The sequence below is a fragment of the Prinia subflava genome, chromosome 1 (genome assembly GCF_021018805.1).
Source record: "Prinia subflava isolate CZ2003 ecotype Zambia chromosome 1, Cam_Psub_1.2, whole genome shotgun sequence".
Taxonomy (NCBI): Eukaryota; Metazoa; Chordata; class Aves; order Passeriformes; family Cisticolidae; genus Prinia; species Prinia subflava.
The window spans coordinates 22,720,296-22,745,272 of NC_086247.1; the positions used below are offsets into that span (position 1 = coordinate 22,720,296).

At 37.9% G+C, this 24,977-nt stretch overlaps 1 protein-coding gene across 1 annotated transcript in view; it reads right to left on the minus strand.

Annotated features, from left to right (window-relative positions):
- CPQ (carboxypeptidase Q) overlaps positions 1-24,977 on the minus strand; it is a 149,539-nt gene that overhangs the window by 97,600 nt on the left and 26,962 nt on the right. The window contains exon 3 of the mRNA XM_063390573.1: positions 21,483-21,690. Coding sequence (XP_063246643.1) covers positions 21,483-21,690 — 208 coding nt within the window. The remainder of the gene's footprint in view (positions 1-21,482; positions 21,691-24,977) is intronic.

Below are 24,977 nucleotides of genomic sequence, written 5' to 3' on the forward strand. Positions count from 1 at the left end.
TTAATGTTTCTTTGAGTGTTTGGGGATAAAACCAGCATGTTAATCAAGAGATTTTCCAAACAATGTAAAATAAACAGACTGGGGGAAAAAAAAAAGAAAGAAAAAGAGAGATGACAATTTCATGTACTAATGTTAAAAAAAACTAAACCAAACATTCAGCAACTGAGCAGAAACTGTTTATTTCTGGTAATTTTAAATGAATGTTTTTGCCTGTATCTTCTGTCAAGTTTATGTCTTAGTACTAATATGGTGTGTACTCTGAATTCCAGTAATTCAAGTTTTATCACTGATTTCAAGGTCCTTGTTATTTCTCAGATGCTCAACAAAAGAAAACCTCTATAACTGTATTTGTTTCTCCAGTTTAAGCAGCAAGCACATTTCTTGCAGATGCTCCACCCAGATGTTCCACCACAACTGTGGATAAGGCTTCTGACAACTCACTATGATCCACGCATGCTTATTTTGCAGGTACAAAATGGACATTTGCAGGTACAAAATTTACCCAGCTAGCCCAAGAAATAAACCTTGAAGTTACCCAGAAGTGCTATTTGTATGCTCAAACTACTACTCTGCCAAGATTATAAAAGTAAATCCAACTTAAAACCAAATTAAACCTACTGGGAAGGCAGAGCCAGAAACAGCTCAGATGATACCAGGACCTGAGAGGAATGGATGACTGCCTAAATTATTTCCAGAAAAAGAGAAATGGACCCTAAGCACAACCAATACAAAGACACAAAGCAATACCACAGCACTGTAGATTCCTAATGCTACAAGATGAACTCACATAGAAAACATCTGTGGCAGACACTAAGCATCCTTGGATGCAACTGGTTAAAGTTTACATGCATGCAAAGCATGTCATGTATTAAGTATATCATCTACATAATAAATTGCTTAATAAAATGCCAAAGAGTGCATTAAAAAAAAATCTAAGTAAAGCAAATTAAGTGCCTTTTATGCAGAGATAACCAAGAACTGGAAAGGCTACTGACCATATGGCAAGACCTGAGCAAGAACTGGCAAAATAGAAATTACTAGCAGACTCTGTGTGACAGATGGAGAGAAGCATTCCTAAGTTTGGCTCAAAACAGGGCAAACAGGATGTACTTTGGGAAAATCAGGAGAAAGAATTTTCTTTGGGGAGGGGAAGGAGGGGGGATGACAAGGAAGGTTTTTTTTAATTGAGTCTGAACAAGCATGATTTTGGGGCTATTATTTCAAAAGAAGAAGGATCATATTTTTTAGAAAAAATTCTCTTGCATTTACCATTCCTTGCACCTTGAAAAGGAAATGAAAGGAAAGCATCACATAAAACCAGCTACAGAGATCACAAAGAACCCTGACTCTGAATCAGCATTCAACTTTACAACACTGGTACCTACGGGCAAGCAAGGTGCACCTCTGGCATTTCCTACTGACACCTGGGAGTGATGTTAGCATCTGCTTCAAATACACACTCTCTGAAAAATGCTGTTATCCAACAAACCCTAAATTAAATCTGCAAAACTTTAAGGGTAATTAGGTATTTAATTATGGAACCCCCAATCCAATACCATAGTTTGGTGTTCAGAAGAGACGGCAAGTAGTTCTTCCATTATTTTTTATTTACTTAAAAAAGCACCTGTTTTGATTTTAGATCTACTGAATTGTCTTGCATGAGTACCTAAACTATTAATTGAAAATATATTAATGTTACTACAAACTCATAGTCTTTTCGTCCTGACATTCTTGTTCAACAGCAGACAAAATTCAGACAAATGGTTGAGTTTTGTTTTTGATAGATCCCTAGATATCACATCTTGAAAAGTATTTAAGAGAAGTGTCATGGTGCAAATAAAAGCAGAGGAAAGGCTCAAAACATGATGTCCCCCCCTCATTTTTTCTGCTAAAAGTACATGTCAAATGACTAGTAAGAAACAGATGTGGCTTGTATCTTATATAAAAATGTAAAGGGAGGATAAAAAACTCAAAAAGCAGCTAGTTAGTTTTTCTTCTGAATAAAACAACCAAATGGGGAGAAACCAAAACATGTGGATGAAAAGATGTGCTGCTGGTGTCAGGTCAGTTCTAACTCTTCGCACTGTGGGAGCTGACCTTGCATGCTCCATTACTTTGTTCCTGCACTTCCAACCCTTATCTCTAAGATAGGCTAAAATGCCCAGGGAAAAATAAACTGTGTAAGAACCAGTGCTTCAAGCTAAACTGGATGCTCTGATGGAAAACAGATCTCAAGTTGAAGCCATGGGAAATGATAGCAATCTCCTAAAGGGCGAAGTAAGCATGATATTACAAGAACTTTAACATGGCTAAAAGGAAAAAAAAAAAAAAACCAACCAATCAAAACTTGATTATACAAAAGCTTAGAAATATTTATATCAGCCATAATCTGTATGCACATACCCCCAGTGCAACATTCTTCACTTCAACCTCAAAAAGCAATCTAGAGTTGGGAAATACAAATCAGTCTTGTCTAAGTATTGCCAGTGCAGTCTAAGTTTGCCCATTCAGACACACACATTGCAAGACTAATTCCATATGTAACCACCTATTTTCTAGAGAACCCATGCAAAATTCACTGTATGAACCACATGTAAACTAGAAATTCATATCAGATGAGCAGTTTGTTAATACTGACTTAAATCATAAAATACACTCCTGAATAGAACCATGACTACATTAATCACCAGCTATACCCACAGCAAGATCACAGCCTTAACTTGGTAAGAGGCTCACATCTTCCACATACTTTGTTTTTCTTTCTCACTTGTATATTCTACATATCAGAGAAAATCCCCTCTTCACACACAAAGCTTTACATTTCAAAGGGGACGATGGAACATACTGCAGCAAAATAGAAGGAAAACTACACATCTTCCTCTCGCAGTTATCTACGGAGAGTAGCTACTCAATGAGTGCCTCACTCCTGTAACTTTCTCTTCATCACCAGCAGCATGGCAAAGCCTGAACTACACACAAGTAAATCCCCTTTTCCAGCACCATAAAGTCCTTACAAAACAAAAGTTGTCCTTGTGTGCACTCCAACTGTGTATGTTCTTCCAAGATTCTCACCATTATCTGGATAGAGAGGCCAACTGTAATTGCAATTAGTCAAAAAGTCAAAAGTATTGTTAATCTTCTCAGAAGAATTAGCTCTATAAAAATAAAATCAAGACTATTCCCCATTTACAACCACTTGGCAAAATATAAAAGAAATAAATTCAGCCTAATTTTGTGTTTCTGTCATCATTTGTCCCAAGATTTACTTGCTTTGTTTGCTTCTTATATTGTCTTTGTGGGATTTGATTTGTTGGTTTACAGTAAGTTGAAAAGATATCAAGACTGTCACATTCAAAATCAAATAGGAATACACACAGAAAATTTTAAGAAACTGCAGAGTAAAAATACTATACAAATATGGAATTAAATAGTATAAATAAATAAAATAAATTGCATAAATAAAATAATAGTCTGTCACCAAGATTAGACTATCAGGAATCCAGCCCCACAGTGTCCCTTCCAGATTTCTTTACACCTATCCTTCGCTGGTGCAGCATCAGCACAGGTCTAATGGAGTGTAAGAAAGTCTCCAGAAGCTACTGCCTTACCAAGGAAAATTCCCTTTGAAGAAGAACACAGTTATTCTGTTACCACATGGACTCCATTTAAATTAACATTTAGGAAACTGCATTTAGTGAGTGCTAGGCACTCAGTAAAATCAAGCTTCATCAAACAAGCATAATAGCTTTGCCATAATTACATGTGTCCTAGGTTAGAAAACATAACTTACACATATATGTTTGTATTTTGCTATAATATTCAGCAACACAAGCACCGAGAGAATTCTCCAATAAGTACATAATTTTATAAAAATAGCATGGATTAGATCTGGTTTGCCAAACAAGAAGCAGAAAACAACTCTGAATAGTAAAATGATCAAATGAAGTTCAATGAATTCTACCCTGGGACTAGCCAACTGCTGGGAAAGTAGAACAGCTTTCCAAGAATCTGTAGAAAACGAAAGTTTGCATCAGCTGCTCTTCAACCAAAAAAGAAACTTGCTGGATCTTACAGACATGAGGATGACTCTCCAGCAGCTGACATCTTGAGGGAACTGTTTAAGTCATACACCTGTTTGGCCCCCTTCTGCTCAGTACGAATCACCAAGCTCTGTCCTTCTGTGTTTACATCCCTGCCTTGTGAGAATGCAGCTGCCTGCTGCACACTACCATAGGTACATTAGGAGAGGGCTCCTGGAGTGAAAACCACTGGCAATCCAGATTGCCAGCAGCTGCAAGGATTCTGGTTCCATAAGCTTTGTTTTTAATTTTTTTGTTGAATTCCTAGCTTCTCAGGCTTGAGCACAAGTCTTATTTATATCTTCAGTGACCCCCTCTATCACCAGAGACCAATGCACAGAGAACAAATTCAAAAAACTTCGCTGAGAACAGATGTTCTATTTTATACCTACAGGAAGGATATAAATAAATCCAAACAAACAAAAAAGAAATCAAAACCCACAACAACAAATCCCCCTCATTTTCTTTATTTGGAAAGCAGCAAATCAGACAAAGAAGCATCACAGGGCCGGCAATACAAAAGCAAACTATGAGCTAGCTGTCTAGAATACTGACCTGCTCTTCATACCATCTCCATTTAATGTTTTTCGTTGTTGTAATTAACTCTTACATCAAAATTATCAAGCACAAATGCGTGTGAAGAGGCTTTAGAACTTTCAGGGTATTGTTATCAGTCCTTCCAAGTCTCTGATTCATTAGAGATAGGGAGTAGCAGAGAGGGTCAAGCTCTCCCGCACACAGGCACATACATACACACCAGCAACATCAGCCAGCCCTGGCACCGAATATAATACATCATGGGCAGTGCAGGGAGCTTCCTCCTCCTGTCAAATATGGTCATGGTAAAGGGTAACCTGCAGCCAACAATCAGGTGAAGGAAAAGGGTAGGGATAGAAGACATTTGTCCTACCACTGTGAAACTTCTCCCTTTTAATCAGCTGACTACTTAGGTAAATAGAGGGAAGCAAGGTCTGAAAGGTGGCAGAAGAAAGTCTCAAATTCATAGAACAGGATATGGATGGTGCTTTTCTTCTTTCCTTCCTTCTCTGTGCAACCCATCATTCAGAGCAGTATGTTCTTAGGACACTGTCCTACACAAAAACCAAAACAATTTTAAACTCATATGCATCTAGGAACCATCTCCCTTCAACAAGCTATGGCAATGCAAACAAAGCCTCATGGAGATACACTTTTAAAGTGTAAAAAGTAAGATGAGTATTAACAGGAATACAAAGGAAAACCATAAAGCAGAAATGGCAGTGACAGAGGGTAAACATGTTCCTGAAGTCAGCAGGAGACAAAACATCTTAGCGTCAAAGGCAACGATGTGGATGGATTAAAGAGGAGAACTTTTTAGAAGAAAAAACTAGAGAGTAGAATAACATAGTTATTATCATCTCAGATAACATGGAATTAAATCCCAAAAGTAAAAAAGAAGAGAGGAAATGGAGAAATCTAGTTATCTTTTCTTCTGTTTGTGAGTACAACCTTTTCCATTGAAACATTTCCATTAACCTCAGCAGAATAGGGTGGGACAACAGGGGAGAAGAATTTAAAACCTAACTGGATATGAGAAGAAAGTGAAAGGAATGACTGGATTCAATTTCAAGGAATGAGCAAACAAAAGCCACTGCAACACACTTGTCCAGGTGAGCCATAATATTTTCTGAAGAAACTGAAAGTCTGAAAAATCGTGAAAGTGCAATGAAAAATGCACTGTAAATGCCTAAGTGATAAGAAAACTTTATCTAATAGTGTATTACACTTATTTGATAAACTTGTTCTCCAATAAATGGTACATTTTTATTTCCAAAATTCAGGCAAGTTCCCTGTCACTTTGATCTTACAGACACACTGAATTTTTTATTTTTGCACCTGAAATCCACTGTAAGCAGAAAAGTTCTTTTTAGGAACACAGTATATTTTTGAAGTTCATTATAGTATTTTAACTCCAGAGAACTACAACTAAATATTGGGCAGCCCAGCAAAATGTCATGCCAAGTGTGAATGTTCTTTCCCCAGTTATATTTGTTGACTTAGGCACATTCTCTTAAAAGCATGATAATCTACATCTGATGAAATAAAATTGTCCCAATAGGTATGTATTTCTTCTTAACAGCTCCTTTCCTGGCAATTAGTTGTGTCTGGGAAATGAAGAGTGTCAGACTTAAAAAAAAAAAAATCCAACCCAAACCATGGTGAAGATAATGACTGAATAAGTTTTGGGGATCTTTCTGTGCTAGAGGTTTCTTGAGAGCATGCAGGAAGAACACCTGGTACACAGCAGTTTTCATAAGGAAATTAATGTTGGGGTTTTCTGAGAAAGTAGTTCAGTCTTGAGAATTCAAGTCATTTTCCTTCCCCTAAAGGAAAAGAGAAATTGCTAACAAAATGCAACACTTTCTCACTGTTTTATTTTTGCTATCAAGTTTGTTGTGCACCTAAACATACAATATATAGTCATATTGTTTTGCCTAATGATTGACAGTTTATCTTCTTCCTATTTAATTCTGGAGATCAGCAATGCCTTCATCATCTTCTGGATGGGAGAGAAAAGACTATTCTCAATTCCCCTTTTGCAATTTATGGGTTTCTTTAATATCTAATAAAGAGTACTTGTGAGAGTCTGTGCTGGAAGAGAGACTATCTGAAACAATATAATTTTCTCTCATTTTCATTAGTTGATCCATGTTGCTCAGGAAAATGTTGTTGGAAGAAAGGTAGCAGGCTGGAGGCTGGTACAATAATGATCATCACTTTTACAGTCTGTACGTAAATTAAAATACGCAAATGGTTTTGGACCCTAACCAAGAGATACAGGCACACAGCCAGTCAGATCAGATGAATTGTTGGGGTGTCATGGGTTTAGGGATATGATGAGATTCCAGACTACCTGAAAAGTGAAAGCTGTGAGAATGCCAGAGCTCTCCAAGTCCACCCCTGGTAGCTCCAGGAGAAGGGGATTGTCAGAGAGGACCACAGGCTTCCCCACTTCTCCTCACCCGTGTGTCCAGGGTCTCACTCATGTTCAGGCAGCCTCCACAAGGAGGGGGGTGCAGCAAGTCACCTGTACTCATGCACAGCCCACAGCCTTAGGGCTCAGTACAGGAAAACACTGAAGATCACTTAGTGCAACACTGCAAGACAGTAACAAAATAAAAAGTGGGAATTTTCATCCCAATGTTCAGGTACTAAGTAGTTATTATTTCCCCACCCCACAAAGTACACTGTGCAAGAAAATTATCTTCCTGATTGTGAATGATTAATGTTAACACTGAGACCATGTATATAACTTCATGAATAATATAAATCGAAAATCTTAAAAAAACCTGTACCTACTTAGAAAGAAGGGCATCGAATAATTTTTAGAAGCAGAACTGTTTTACAAGCTCATATATAAACAGGCTGAATTACCTTGCAGCTGTCAAGCTAAAATTTCTTCCTCTAAAATACTCTACACAACACTTCTGTGTAAGCACAGTGGAGTTACTTAAATTATTCACTGGAAATTGTACTTGTTTTAAATCTAACTTGTCTATAAACAGATAATGAATTCTACAGAACAAACCCAAATGTGTGAAATTCATAACTACTTATCAAATAGTTTAAAGCAACTGTTCTGTAAGTGCAGCCCAAAGATCACCTGCAGTTTGCAAAGCCTTTTTACACCCAGCTCTCAAAGTGGACTTTTAATAATTTCATCTACATGAAGCTAAAGTTTCACTGACCTCCAGGTGAATCTTGTGATGTAGCCCATACACTGATTAACACCACTATTAACAAAACTCTTGTTTTAAGGGGACAGTGTTTGATCCCTGATCTAACCACAGAACTGTTCACCTGCAATGAACAGTTGATGGTTGATGTGACCCAGGATACACTGCAAATCACATGGTAGCACTTCTTGCAGCCACAGCTATGAAACTGTTGAACAGCTTTGCTGCAAAAACGCTGCTAAAACAACTTCTCCTTGGAAGTTCATGACTTGTCAAACATTTTGGGGAAATAGACCTGTCTAGGATCATCCTTATGAAACCATGACAGTCAGACTGTCCAGCTCGCAAGCTCTGCTCCCTGATAAACTTTGTAATGGCCTGAAAAGCTGGAGGTGAAAATAATCATGCATTTGTGGCTAAAACTTCTGCTACAAACATATTTGGACTAAAACTAAACAAAACTAAAAGCTTCAGACACCTTCTGTGAGAGATTCTAGAGGACAGAAGGGAGCTCTCATTTCCTTTGTCAGGAAACTTCCACAGCAAAATGTCACCTACAAATCTGATGCTTTCCAATGGTGTTCTCCAACTCCTTGTCACATTATTGCCGTTGCCTGGATTCTGGCATCCTTTCACTAAATGTTAAGCCACTCCATTAAGTAAAATCTAAGTAGTGAAGGCATAAAAAATACCACTCTATATGGGAAGGGTTAAAGGAATCCATCACTGGTTGTCACTCAGAAGTTCCACATAAAGATTTGCATGACTGAAACCTAATTTTAGACACTGAAAAACAGTTACACTTCTAAAAACATAAGTTGCAGCTGCACTTGTTATTCCAAGTAGCTCTGCTAAAGTTTTCTCATGGGTCTGCCTATTCACATTGCATTTCTAGCAAGACTGAAATGTTAGCATTCTCTCAGACACTGCAGCACACCATTTCTGTTTTCCTAGATTGTCAGCATTATAAACTAAGTAAAAGAAGAGGGGGAAAAATTCCCCATAGTTTTGTGGAGTTACAGCCTTGGATGGTCTCTCAAGTGAACTCGACTGCCCAGGATTTTGGCTGCATGTGGACAGTGTTGAGTCCCTTCTCAAGGTCTTTGAGCTTGAGCACAAATGTACATACCTCCAATGACCTTTATGGACATACAGAGCATGTACTCAAGTTGCCTGGTCTCTTCACATAATTTCTGTCACTCCAGTTTTCCCCCAACAGCAACTGCAGCCTTCTCAAAACCCCAAAATGGGAATCCTGAAAATTGTTCTTTCCTTCTATAGAGACTGCAGAGCCTGCAAATACTCAGAGGGAGATACAAACTCTCCTCAAAGAAGGATCACAGACTGCTTCCTGAAGAGGTGCAAGCAATACACAGATTACAGAAAATCAACTAAAACCTCCTTACATCTCTCCTGGGAATTAATTCTTTCCAAAACCAGATTTTTGGCAAAATCACATTTGAATCCCAGAACCTGATTTCAAAAGTTCATGTTCTTGATGATATAAAATGTTACTAAGAAAAAGCTTTTTAATTTTTTGAAATTCCAGCTCCTTTGTGCTGTTTTCAGTGGGTTTAACTCTCTCATGATGAGTTAATACTGAACATAACACAAATCCTTTGAATTACAGTCAACAAATTATTTTTAAACATTTACATTTGAAAATACGATATTCCTATGTAATGAACTGAATTCTCTGTCACTCACCTCCTGCCAGAGCCTTCCCACAGATCTGAATCTCAGTCTAGCAGAACTCAACAATCAACCTACCCCCCTCCATGGATATATAATGGATTATTTATCAGCAGTAGTCACCCACTGCTACGTGCTAATACAACCATTCCTTGGCTTTGGCACACACACATTTATGCGGAATCTACCACTGACTACTTAAACAGCTTAGAAGAGTTGACTTTTAATGTTGTCTTCTTTACAGTAAACAATGTACAAATGTTATCCTAAATTAACATTCAAGAAATATTAATATTGCTTATAAACAGGGAAAGAGAGAGAATACTGTGACCTGCTCAGGATCCCTCAGGGGCACAAGGCAGAGTGACAAATGGAACTTCAGAACCCCTAGGTTTAATTGATTCACATGATTACTCTCCCTCATCTGACAAAAGCATCCTTTTTTTCTTCAGTGCACAAATGTCTAGAATCAGTCTGGATTTTTCAGAGCTAAACAGTACATAGTTTCAATATTTCTTGTTGATGTATTTTTGTGTGCTTCACAGTCACAAGCAAATTAATGTGAAGAAATCCAAATAGAAATATGTCAGAAACAATGTGGTTCCTTTCTGCTCTTTATTCTTAGAATAAAAGTTCTTCTTTTGCATTCACAATGGATTAAAAAACCATGAAGTCAAAGCCTAATCCTGCATCATCATCATCATAATAGTAATAATAATAATAATAATGAACAGAAGCATATAAAAGACAACCCCTCTCTGTTTCACAGGGTATTTGCAGTATTCACATTAAACAGCCAAGGCAGAAGTACTGGGGATAGTGACCACGAAAGGTGAAACAGTTTAGCAGAAGTCACAGACTACTCATTTAACCAGCTAAAGGAAGCAATCTATAAATACTGAACAAAAGTCAGATTTAAAAAGCAAAGCTGAAAGAGAACAAAGTTACAGCTTCTGGTTTGTTCCATTGTCCTGAATATAGAAACAAAATGAGAGAAAGTATAAGATGCCTGAAGGAGTGGACAACAGGCAAGTAATCAAAGCTAGCATCACTGGCAGAGCAGAGACAGGAGCTGGCATCTCTCATTTAATAAACCAGATGGAGAAGGATTTTCACCATTTAGCCCTGCAGGCAACACAAAGTCATTAGTATCTGATGCAACAAGATGGACACAATAAGAGAAACACAGATGACTGATTGGATTTGAAGGGGAAAACAAATCTGGAGAAAAGGATTAAAGTAATTTAAATGGCTACACTTCTGAGGCACAAGACATTGCTTCTACAGGGAAGAACCCATTATTACTGTTGGCCATCAACACCAGCCTACATCTAGAAAACAATTCTAAACAACAGTTGTGGCACAATTGCCTCTGACTTCCTTAAAACAAAAGCCAAAATTTGTGTGACATAAACAAGGGGTTTCATCATAAAAATAGGTCTAGCTAATCATACTTAAATATCTGACATACACTGTAGCAAAGATAACAGCAGGGTGAGGCCATCCTATGGGAAGACAACATCTAATGAAAGAACATAGAAATACCCTACCATATGGACAAGCCACAAGTAAGACTATGGGAAGTGGAAGAAACAGCAGAAAGAAGAGGCCACCTGCCTTCTGAAAAACAGTGATAGCATTCTTGTAAAGAGAAATCATAATACGTTGGAATAAACCATACACATTTAATCACGTTTAAGCAAACAAGGCAAAACAAAATGAGGAATTGGCATTTCTAAATCCTCTGCATGCCTAGGGTGTTGACCAGAGAGATTAACTGTGTTAACAGTTGACTAGCAATTCAATATATATTTTAAAATTGGCACCTATATTTGGTTACTTGTTTGTTTTACATAAGTAAAAAGCTATATATCAAAATAAAATTTTATGTTGTATACCTACATACAAATCCAGCCAAAGTCCCTGTGAAAAAACGTGCTCGCTTTTGGAAATCAGCAGTAAACCTTGACAAGAGTAAAAGAGCACTTCAGGGGCTTTAGAGAAGATACAACATGTTTCCTAAATAAAACTTCAATATATATAAGCTGAAATGGTTTTGCAATGTGTAGATAATTTAGTAACATCATCAAATTAAGAATAATGCCAAACAGATTCAGAAAAAGTATATAGAGTAATATAGGAAGTAGAAACAATACTCAGTGGGAAACAGGAACTAGAAAACCATGACAATAATGGAAAAAGAAATGAAAAAAAATTGGACAGGCAGGAGAATCTATATAATAGACCTCTGTACAAGCTGTTTCAGCAGTGCCTGGACTAATATTTAAAAAGTGAGGTGTTGTATACCTTGAAACTAATTCTAGAATATATGAAGAAACAGAGGCTTTGCTCCTTTTTTTTTGTTTGTTTGGGGTTTTTTTTCTTGTTTGTTTGGTTTTTTTTTGGGGGGGGGGGGATTGGGGTTTTTTCCTTTTTTTTTAAATGAAAAAGGAGAATATTAGGCTAGGACACCCCAAACACCAGTTCCATAGCATTCTAGAGCAAACATTCTGAGACTATTTAATCTTTTCCAGTTGTCCAGGGCCAAATGCTCATGTGCTCTGGATATGAACACTCCAGACAAAGTCCACAATTACTGCACTTTTACAGAAGAAACATGGAGAATTACAAAGAAACAAAGTAACAGTCCACATACTTCTCAGACCTTAACAGCAGCTGAAAATAAATACACAGATTGAGAAATGAATTCTCTGGCACTGCATTACTCAGATCCATCTCTGTAATCGTTATCTGCCTTTGTGTTGTCTGGTTTTCCTTCAATCCTCCACAAATATGGTCATCACATACTAGTCAGACACTTGTTGGTGTAATCAAGAAAACCAAATATTGTGAGGACATTAAAACAAACCTGAAGTTGATGGTCAAGACATTATAATCCTGTCAGAGGGTTCTGAACTTACTAATGGGTTTCCATAGGCACCACAACTCATACAGACTCAAAAGAGGTTGGCAGCACTGAAGAAAGATGGAGCTGATTAGGGAGAAATAGGAAATCACGGGAAATTGCTGAAGTTCCTGGTGCTCAACCCACAGCAAGCACAGCTGTAACTGCTTATGGACCAGTACATGAAAGCCAAAACTTGGAAGTTTTACATTCTGAACATCTTTATATGCATGAACCAGTACTGCAAAGGTGGAATAAAACTTAGTAACTTCAGAATACTATGGAACCTAATCAGTGGGTGCTCATGGTACTCAAACAAGATCAGAGTTAACTGTGATATGGGTGGCCATCCAGCTCAAAACATAATGTATGACTCTTAGTAGTAGTGTTAGGAAAGTCCAGAAGACAAGAAAAAACCACAACACTACACTGCTGAAGATTTGCCTTGGGAAGTTATTGGTGAGGAAGCAAGGATTTCAACAGAGCTATTATCCTCAGAGCATCTTTCTAAATAACAGAGTCTATAAAAAAAGATTTTACTAGCCCTTTATCTACCTCTACCAAGTTACAGGACATTGCTTGTGTGACTAGACACTAAATAGTGAAACTCTTCACAATTACATGAACATATTCCTGAACAGGAGGAGTCAAAACTAGGAGGAGGTAGAGAAAGCTCTTGTTAGTCTCATCACCATTTTAGCAACTTTGTAAGCAAACAAATATACTAGGTGTATGAAATTACACAAAGATTGCAGATGTCACATCAGGCCCCATCTACTGGAAATAAAAAAAAAAACCAACCAAAACCCCAAAACCCAGTCCAAAGGAAAAAGAGGAAAAAAGTTTGGTAAAAGCCAAAGACAGATTGAAGAAACATCTACAAATTTCTCACTATTATGAAGTTACCTGAAATTTGACTCCTTAATCATTGTGCAAATAGCAAGAACCCACTGTACAATATGATCATCTCCTAAAACATAGGCTCCATTTCTTCTAATGACTTCTAAGTCTCTTTTTGAAAGTTAGGCTTTGCCCAAAAGTGAGCCCAAAGACAGGACTGCAGAATTCAGTCTGGCATGTTGGCCTGAAGGGAACGTAGGAAGCAAAGTAAAAATTAACAAATTGTCAGTCAACAAAATTTACAGACATGCTGGAGGGAAAGCCTCTAAGTGCAGAGCAAACCCCACACAACACCACCAATTCATATCTCTACGGGCAACAAGACAACATGCACAGAACTATAAAACTTAACTAGAATCTTTCCACAAGCTCCCCAGAGACTTATAAAACATGGGCTGCTCTTATTTTCTCTTGTTAGACCCCAGATAAGGGTTTTATCTTTGTTTCCCATTTCCTTAGTAGGAAACAGAAAACAATACTGCTGTATGCCATTGCCACAGGATATTGCTTTAGGACACTCTCTCATTGAGATGTTCCTTATGATCAATTCTTGTTCTTAGTCTAATCCAGTAAGTAAAAAGAGATCACAAATAATCAATGGCACTTCCTGATTTCAGTCATGCTACATCACTACTGTTGCATTTCTACAATCCTCACACTGCTGCCTGCTGCCCTTGTGCATTCCTCAGGCCTGTGGGAAGCAGATGGAAGATGCTGCCTACTCAGCATGCCACTGCTTCCCCTCTGTGGACAGCACAACAGGTCACAAAAAGAAAGATTCCTAAAACGGCAGCAAAAAAATGGCATTCATAGTGGAAGCAAGGGCAGGACAGCAGGGAAGGGAGCTTTCAGGGCTTAGAACACAATATGAAGATAACATTTCAAAGACAGAACATTGATTTTGAGGGCCAGATGCATCTCTTTGCTATTAAAACAAAACCAAAACAAAACAACTAAACCAGCCCACCAAACAAAAGCCAACCAAAAAGTGAAAGAAATACTAGTAAAACTACTATATCATCCCAGAATTCAGAAAACATGGCAGAGCAAGAAGAGGAAGCTGAATCTGTCACTACTGATATGAGTAAGCCTTTACTTTTCTTGGACATAGAGTTTTAGGGAAAGGAAGATTATCTTCTTAGCAAGCAGTCTGGAACCAAAGGCAGCAGACCAAGCACTGGAAGAAGTGATATGGTATTGTGAAAAAAAGATCTGTGAAAGCACCTGAGAGCTGAAAAATGCCACTAATGCACACACGTCGTCATCAAGACTGAGAAGAGCATGACCTGTCTAAAAGGTCATAAGGAATACAAAGAAAACCAATTTATATACAAAAGGTATAAATGACTATACATGGTAGGAGAAAATAAATGACGTGAGATTACAAAAAGGGGAAATTAGGGTAATGGAAATGCAATGCAAAAGAAATGGTTTTCAAATTCACATACATTCCATGAGATGATGTACTAGCCTTGCCATATATACTGACATGGATCATGTATGCAACCTCAGTCATAAATCTTGAGTTGCACCATGCCATTAATGACTTCAGCTTTCATGCAGACAAAGGTTTTGATTAGGGTTACTGGAGCTGCACAAGCTGGTGGTGTGTCTTGGCCACCTGTAGACTGAAGAAGGAAAGAAAAAGTGAAGGAAAACACTTACTTCAGGAAAGTACAGGATGCTGAATTTAGTACAAAAAGAAAAGAACTTGACCAAATATGTGCCCTTGTTAAGAGTCTCTAGATTGTGTCAAAGTACTACTTGTTCTATTTTGGCCTTGTAATATGTTCCCTGTTGAATTTCTTGCATATCGGAGAGATTTCTTTGCAGCATGTAAAAAAACCTAATAGTAGGGCTCTTGGTATTTATCCTGAGGATTCCTGGGAACTTCCTTTTTGAGTTCTCAGAAAAGCACTCAATTTTGCTTCTTTCTTGAGCCCTTAAAGGAGTCTTACAAGACACAGTGTTATGATATTATCTAATCTGTGGTTCTTGAAGAACAGAAGGATTTACTGGAAGTTTTAGATTCATAAGAGTACATTCACTGTAGAATAAATACTGGACCATTTCAATAGCTAAAGGACACCTTTTTATTTATGAACGGTTTCAAAAATGTACAGCTAGGAAACAAAAACAAAAAGACTTATGGCTAGTTTATTAGTCAAAAAATTTCAGGAGACTTACAGCTAAACACTTTACTTTTCCTATCTTCTTTCACTTTGATTATTTAATAAACAGAAGAACTGCTGTGAAAAAGCAAGCCTATGGTAGCAGAAAATATTTCTGTCATCACTACCTCTTCAGTAACACTGCTTGTTGTAGCATGGGATTCGTCGTCTAGATTGCTGCTCAACTTCAACCATACCTTGTAAACTGAATATTTTCACCATAAGAAACATCCACCACAAACCGGGAACACCCATCAATTTATTTTTACACTACAGTAAGAGTACGTATCATTAATCTCAGCACAGTTAAGTTATTAAAGCAGAAAAAAAAAATAAGTAAGTACCCAGATTTCTACAAAAGGCCAAATATTATAAATACGGTTGAATTACTACAATAATACATGTTAAATAGTTCTGTTACCCTTAACTCCTAATACCCATGTTTAAATATTTCACCATGAAATTGCCAGTGCTTCAGAAAATTATTACTGGGAAAAGGAGCCTACAAGAAAGATGGAGAGAAACCTTTTACAAGGGTCTGTAATGATAGGACAAGGGGGAATGGCTTCAAACTGGTAGGGAAAATGGGTGCTAATGTCTTCACAAAAGACTCTGGGGATGGGGATCTTCATGAATGACAGCAGAAAGAGGATGTTAATGTCTTCAGGAATGATTACGTCTGAAAGAAGCAATCAGAAAGGCTGTGGCAATTCTTAGGAGAAATTAGTGTTAATGTCTTCAAAATGGGTCTTAATGTCTCGGCAAAAATCAAGCCACCAAGCTTGTTACAGAACCCAAACAGTTAACTTTAGGGTAACAGGAGAAATGGGTTCACACAAATCTATTGCAATCTGAATGTCTGATGGACCTGCAAAATCCAGACATCCTGACCTTCCAGACTTTAGGGGAAAATGACAATACATGTTTGTGGGGGAATATGGTTGTAGTCAGGAGGGAGTTGGTCTCTTTCTTCAGGCAGCAACTAACAGAATGAGAGGACACAGTCTTAAGCTGCACCAAGGGAAATAGGAAAAAGGTTTTTACAGAAAGGGTAATAAATTATTGGAATGGTCTACCTGGGGAGGTGGTGGATTCACCATCTCTGGATGTTCTTAAGGAAAGACTACATGTGGCACTTGGTGCCATGGTTTAGTTGAGGTTAGGGTTGGGTTGGACTTGATGATCCTGGAGGTCTCTTCCAGCCTAATGGTTCTGTGATATGTGGTAGGCAGTTTGGGAAGGCTGTACCTTCCTAGTACTTCATCATTGCAGAAAGGAAGAGGGCAACACATGGTTGAGAATTTAGGATAAAAGGAAGAGCATCCTCCAAAACCTCAAGAGAGACCCTACGGGGAAATGCCCTAGTGGACTTTCTCCCTTTATTAGAATGAAGTTGCAGGACTCCTCTGTCTCCTTTATGGACACTGGCATTTCACAGCATGGCTTTTCTGCAAAAAACCTAAAGAGAACAGGTTTAGATTAGATATTAGGAACAAATCCTTCACTGTGACAGTGCTGAGGCACTGGAACAGGTTGTCCAGAAATGTTGTGGATGCCCTATCCCTAGCAGTGTTCTAAGGCCAGGTTGGGTATGGCTTTGGGCAACTTGGTCTAGTGGAGGGTGTCCCTTCCACCAATTACCTCTTCATTACAGTTACCTTCTCCTACATAAAAACCCCACTTTTACATGCTACCAATAAAATAGCAAGAGAATCATTTAATACAAGAGGCAGAAAATGCCAGGAGACACAACTGCCATGCAACATTGCAATACCATGTAACTACTGTCATCTCTTCACAGGTCAAGAAAGAGGTGGTTGCTAATTTTATTTCCTATTCACTTAGCAATGTTGTTCAAAATGAATGAATTCACTCTTTGAAACTCAACAGCAAACACTTGTCACCAATGAGTGTCATGAGTCCTTGTACAAACACATCAATGAGTTTTCCTGAGTATAATGACATTCATCCCTTCTTGCTCTTATTAAGAACTGAGATGCTTGAGTCCCCAGGGTGTTTCATTACTCCACAGTTATACTACCACACCTTAAAGAAAAATAAACTGTCCCTGGGTCAAGGATTCCCTTCACACTTTTTGCCTTGACAATGTGGCATCAACTTGCCATTTCTGGAACAAGGAACAGGCATCAAGTTACCAGCAAAAGAACAGTGATTTAATTGACGTTGTGATTTCACCAATTCTGCTTTGTAAGTAACCTTTAATAAAGAGCTCTAATAAGCCTAGGATGTTAATGACAGTACCTAGTTTTAACCTATCAATATTACTCATATTGCAAGATCACCTAGAAATTGCACCACAAAGTGGCACACATTGTTCCAGCAAACAGAGTAACTAAATAACAATAAGCAGCCCCCTGAATTTGAAAAACAAACAAACGAACAAAACTCCTCAAAGAATGAAATAAAAAACCCCATCCACCAAACTTGATATAGTTTAGGAAAAATTGTGAAATTCCACCCTTCATTTACCTGAAACTGGGATAGTGCAGTGTGAGAAGGAAGATAATTTCTTCTAAGATATTTCCAGGATGTTTTGGAAAACTCCACAATCCCATCATCTATTTGTATTGTCAGTGAACATGTAAACACACAGGCCAAAGAAGGCTCTGGTTGACAATGCAGCAGCATACAAATTGCAAGAATGTAAGACTTACTTTCACAACATTTAGAAACCTTTTATTAGCTTTTTACCTTTCACCTCTCACCCTTCTATCACACTACTCCCTGCAGCAAGGTAGTATTTCCCACCAGTCAATTAAAAAGGCAAGTGACTTGAACAAAGAGTGCCCCAAACACTGAGAGAGAAGGAGCACCACACCCTGCACATAGTCCATCCAGCACAGCACACAGCTAGGACAGACAAGGAGACACACAGCTGGTGATTAGAAGAAAACATAGGAGAATGCATGGAGATAAGAAAATCCACCCTGCCTACAGCAATACCTACTTGTTAAAAATTTAAGAGAAATAGATCTAGTGATCACTGAAAAACTGAAGGGAGGCACCAGACCTGAGTACTTTCTGTATTATAGGAAAAAATACATTAACCAATCCATTCCATATTCAAAACCAAAACAAACAAAAACAACCACCAGAAATCAAAAAAAACCCCTTAGTGAAGGTAAATGAAGGGAGAGCAGAAAGTACACAGTCAAAAAATGCTTCATGGCAGCATCTACATTTGAAATTGCTTTTGGGAATGACACCTCTGCTCCCAGTATCAATTAAGGATTCAATAAAGAATTCTTAGAAATCCTAAAGAAATATGCATTTGGCATCTGCTTCCATTCAATTTTCAAATAGCTGTAATGCCAGTTTCCTCAGCCTCCACCTCTCTTCCTCATTTTCATTACATACTAAATGCACTTCCATAAATACTGTAGCAAACAGAAGGTACAGCAACTTTCAATTGAAAAATTCAGCATAGCACCAACACTACGCACAGGACAGATCATCTGGTTTTCAGAAAATCAACACACTATAGATTGCAATATTCTTTGATGATACCAAATGAGGCTATTTTGAAACCATATATTTTTTTGTAAAACTGTGTCTGAAACACATTCCACTATCTGTTCATTATTATGAGCCTTATTAGAAAATTCTAAGTATTAGAAAATACATTGTAAACATCACATTTGTTGGACACCAAGAAATACACTAGTAATAGTTTGGACAGTAGCTGAATTCAAGTGTTTCATATTTCAGAAAGCATTTTTAACAGCTAATTTTGACTTCTTTAGGGGAATGTGGAGCATTTTCATGGTTCAACCCCAGCTGGCAACTAAGTACCATGCAGCTGCTCACTCATTATTTCCCTGAGTGCGATGGGGAGAAGACTGAGGAAAAGAAATACAAAAAACTCATGGGTTGAGGACTGCTAAGAATAGTTAAACAGTACGGAAAAACCCAGAGTGAAGTATTATAACAAAAATAAAATTTTAATTACAACCTCCTCCCCCCCTGCTGTTGTTGCTATTACAACAGCAAATAAGTAAATCCCAAGAAAAACAAGTGATGCACTATGCTCACCACCCTCTGACCAATGCCCAGCCTGTTTCCAAGAAGTGGTTGGCCCCTTCTGGCCAGGCTCCCCTCCTCCCTCCCTCCCCCCAGTTTTCGTACAGAACATGACATCCTGGGGTATGGAATATCCCTTTGGCCAGTGTAGGTCACTTCCCCTGGCTGTGCTCCCTCCCAGCTTCTTGTGCAGCTCCTCGTTCACAGAGCATGAGACACTGGCAAGTCCTTGACTTAGGGTAAGCACTGCTTAGCACCAACCAAAACTTGTGTGTTATCAATGTTGTTCTCATGCTGAATCCAAATCACAACACTGCACCAGCTGCCAAGAAGAAAATGAACTCTATCCCAGCTGAAACCAGGACAAGAATACAAAAATGCGACCAAGCAACTACAGAGGCACCAGAGCTGTTCTCTGCATGTGTTCCAATCCAGTCAGTTGGCTTTACTGCTTTTTCTGACTCTCTGAAGCATTACAAATGAAGAAGCTTGCACACTTCTCATATTGCTGAGGTGTGACCACTCATGCTCTCCCTGAAGAAGTGGATTCAAGCATGCCTTCAAATGCCTCCCAAGTCACCCCAGCTGCAGCCTCAAGAAAGACCAAAAGCTATATCGTGCTTTCCACCTACCAGCCTAGACTTCTGCAGAAAGAAAACCTAGGAGCAGAGATCAAAAAGAAACCATGGTGTTACCTAAACAGATCCCCAGTCAAGGTTATGTTGTGGTGCACATTCAGGGACAGGTTAGCTACTGCCAATGACTCCTCTGTAGGTAAAGAGTTACTGGGTGGGCAGCTAGGGAGAGGAATAAACAATCTGTGTGGCTCTCAACATGTACTTGCCAAAGAAAGAATGTTCCAAAATACAGCACCTCTTGTATAAACTGGGTATATTTCACATTGTCTTATGTAAATGATTTTATTAACAGAGCTCTACAGTTTAGGCAGTCAAGCTTTGTGTCTGGCATCACTTGATGCCCTGCCAGTCCTGCTCAAGCTTCAGCTCAGGGACAGGACGGTGGGCAGGCAGATGGGCCTGTCCTGATCCAGTCCTCAGACCAGCTCTGCTGTCTGGGCCTGCCTGGCCAGAACTCCCATCACAGCCAGCAGGCTCCTGCACCAAGATCACTGCAGCCACTCAGGTCACCAAGAACAGTACAAGACTTTAAAATAACTGTGTTAAAGGACAGTGTGCATCTGTCAGCCTTCCATTGTATGGCTGAACCATTCTCCATTTCCTCTCTATGCCTCAACTAATCTTTTTCACAATAGATAAGCATTTTAAGTGTAAGCTTTCAGAGCTGGAAAAAACTCCCAGATAAAAAAGGAATTCTGTTACTAACCAGAAAACTAAAATATATCATTTCAGTAACGTAACACTGCAGTGATAAACAAATAATGTACTAAGAAATGTAAAAATATTTACACTAAAAAAAGCATTATTTCCACATACCTTACTTATAAAGCAGTATGAGAATTACAAAACTTGCAGCTAAAGTGTTCTAAATAATTATGTTCAAAGCAGACTACTCCATCTAGTACAAGTCAGCCTCATGCTAGGAAAATTAGCAATATGTTGAAAATCGTACATGTACATTCTAGTTAAACACACAGAATGACCAGTTCATATCATCATCACTGACAGCCTGTTGTCACCAAAGACATTTGGTTTTGGTTCTTTTCAGAATATTTATGGAAGTCTCAAGAATGCAGAAAGTTCATTAAAACAAATTTTATTCAAAACTTGGACCAAGAACTAAAAAAAAAAAAAAAAAAAAAAAAAAAAAATTCTGAAATTCTGAAAGAATGACAAAGCACAGGGGAAAAGAACTATTGTGAAGCCAATAGTTTCAAAACCAAACACCCACTCATAACTGGCAATGTTTAAGTCATGGAGAACAAAAATGCCTGCCCACAAATGACATGTCAGCTAACATTGAAATGTGACTTGCAGGAAGAAAAGAGAAAAATGCTTACCTGTGAATAGAAAAAGAAGCAATAGACCTAATGAGGGATGCCACTGCTCCAACTTTAGCAGCTTCCACTGCTCCCTGTAACCTGTATTGCACAGTTTCACCATAACTGATGAAAGGTTCATTGTAGACGACAATCTTCCCCTTGGCCTCCTGAGCTCGTTTGTGGAGTTCATCAAATGAGGCTACAACTATGACTTCTGCTGTAATTCCTGAAAGGAAATATTACAGCGGTTTTAGCAATACTTTCCCACTTCTAACAGACAGAAAAACATGGACTGCAGAACTCAGGAAATCAGCATTAGTATTTTTCCTGCAAAAGGAAGCCTATGTGAAATGCTTCATCAGGGATCGGTACTAAACAGATGCGACAGAACCCTGACCAAGTACACACACCTCTGTAAACCATGCTTCAGGCTGGTATTAAAACATAACTTGAAGGGCAAGAAGGATACATGGGGGGAATTTTGTTCTCTGCATATGCTTTAAAGCCTCATTGTAATCATTTATAGTACAAAAACATTTGCAAAAGCTGCCTATGGGATTAATTAAAAAAAAGATAGTAATCTTTTCATGGAAATGTTTTGATATGTTGCTAAACAACTTAGCTTAACATAAGACAGCTGGAAGCCCACATTTTTAGCCTGTAACTCCTACAAAATGATTTAATCCATAAATGAAATTAAATTAAAGCTCTGCAGTGTCAACACATTTTGTAATGTGCTTAATAATAATAATAACAACAACAACATCTTCATATTTAAGTCAGAAGAATATAACAGTTCTATTGGATCTCCTGGGAGTTTTTCCAGGAATTCACATTTCCCAGTTCATGATACAGAAAAAATAGGCAGGTTCTAGTGCAGGATTATTTCCACATGCTAAGTTAGATCCACACAGATCTTTGTTTTTAATAGTTAGAATAGTTTAAAGTTGCTGCATTATCTTACTTGAAAAAACAAAGACTGTTACAGATAAGCCAGAGAATCCTTCTAACTTTTAGGGACATTAATTGAGGAACTATATTTCACAGCATTTGAGAAGTAATTCATTTAAATTACCACAATGCTTAAAATTCAATTTTGTTGATTGGTTACAGAGATAAGTAGAGACTGCTTAACAACAGGGGCTGGGTATGGGTACTTTGCTTCTAAATATAGAAGAAGTAATAGATGTCTAAATTTTAATGTTGTACATTTCACCTAATAGTCACAAAATACATCAATGGAAACTGAAACTAATAAATCCTCTAGCAAGGATTTGTCAGAACAAACTGAAACTATCACGTTTTTAAGAATAAAATTATTCTCCTTGAAAAAGTCCTTTTTTTGGTTGTTGGTTTTACGTGTATGGAATAAGAATTATTTAGAGGATTTTAAAGACTTGTATTTAAGACCACAATAAATGAGAAAAACTCTTAGAAAAACAGGAAGGTAATGTCTCCCAGCATCAGTGTGCCCAGGCTCGTGGCTTTTTTGAGATAAAACTACAGTTCAAAACCTTAAAGAAACCATTCCACAGAAGTTTTGTATCATTAGAATGTACCATTAAGAGTCCAACAGACATTTATGCTACTACAAAAATGAGTTTCAGCTACAAAAGTAACCTAGTGTGAGAGGGATAAAAATTTTAACTATCCAAATTCTTACCTTAACCTGGCAGTGTTCTAGAGAGGCAAACCAAAGAATCACCTTCACATATTACTGGCTGCTGTTGGCAGGCAGGTGAGCATGCAAGCAGACTCCAGCTACTTGTAATTAATGGCAGGTTCAGCCATCAAGCTAAGGAACATCCCAGCAACAAGATAATTTTGGCTATGAAACCATGCCACTGGAAATAAAGCCAGGTATCTGCAAAATTTCATTTTCCACAAGAGAAGCCATGGTCTCAGTAGGCTGATACTGCAATCTCTATTTCATATTATCTCTCCCCAGTGCTCCACTTGGATTGTGCAGTAGGCACTGGAAGGACAAACATCTTGGTGACTGTTTGTCAAGGGAAGCAAGGAGTGTAACTCTCCTGGGCATTACTGCATACATGAACAAACACCAACTCTGGAAAGTTTTTTATGAAAGCTACAGACAGCTAGTAAGTAACTAAAAATCCTACAAAATACGATGGTGAAACACATTTGTGGCCCTTCCTAGATGACAGGCATCAGAAGTTTGTACAGTCTAAGAGAATTGCTGAGACTTTTTGCTGAGGAAAATCTAAGGGAAAGAACAGAGAGTTGCAACTCTAGCTCAGTATTCATTCTACTCTTGAATGTCCCCAAAGAAGCTAAATAAAGCCATTCTTAAAAACAAAAGAAAACAAATGTTGTCTCTGCAAGTTTAACCTAATGGCAGCATGAATTACAGTGCTTTCTGTAAAAACATAAAATTTCACTCTTGTATAGCTTCTGATTAATTCAATTACTCATTTGCATTTTAGTGCCATTTTATACCATTTCAGATTCTTTGTCTGAAGTGGCAAGAATAATGTTTATCTCAAACAAATATGTGGACACACATACACAAACCACCCTTATACACCTTCTGTGCAAAAGGAGAAATGAAACAAAACCCCCAACAGTTCACCTGTTTGAGGAGAACGAGTTATTCCCTTTAGAAATTGGAAAGGTCTCACCTTACTGAGCCTTTAAGCAAATTAATAGAAATCTACCCTAGTGTCTCCTACCAATTCAGTGCCTCATGGCTCTGCTTCCCATGTTGAAAGATATTGTCTCTTTCTTACACCTGTTGTTAGATTACTGGCTCTGTGTTATTGGAAAGAATTCTTCACAAACCCCATGTAAGGAGGGAGACAGATTGCCTGCTTACTTAAGCAAGATATAAAGATTATAACACACAGTCCAAGAGATGAATATAGAGTATTTGGGGAATTAGCTAAGTAAAGGGCATGAACCATAGAAAGCAGAATTACAAACATGATAAACTTGGTTGAATGTATAAAGCTGAATACTATTTCTTTGATCTCATTACATGTAACATAGTGTTGGGTTGGGCGAGTGGGCAAAAGAATCTAGGTAGTACTATGGGTTTCCTCTAATTTCTCATATTAAACAGCAAATTGTACCCTATTCTTTCTGAGAATTAAGGTATAGGAAGGGTGCTCATGGTGGGAACAAGCAGCCAATTTCCACTTACCAACAAACTTATATTTTACAAAGTCATCTGCATACTGAAATGTATGTTTTTATCTCAAAAGTTGAATATATCACAACTTTGATGATCACACTGCCAGTTGAAATAAGTGGTATGGCATGCATTAGCAACCTGAAATTGGTCTCAGGCAGGATGAACACAAGACTGAGGTGTGTGTGTGTGTATATGTGTGTATATATATGTATAAATGTATGTATATTTGTATATATATATATTTGTATATATATGTATATATTCATATACATATTTATATAAATATATATATAAGCACACACGCACATATATAAAAGCACCCATAAATCAGCTGTGTGTAACACTGCTGTAGAGAAGAA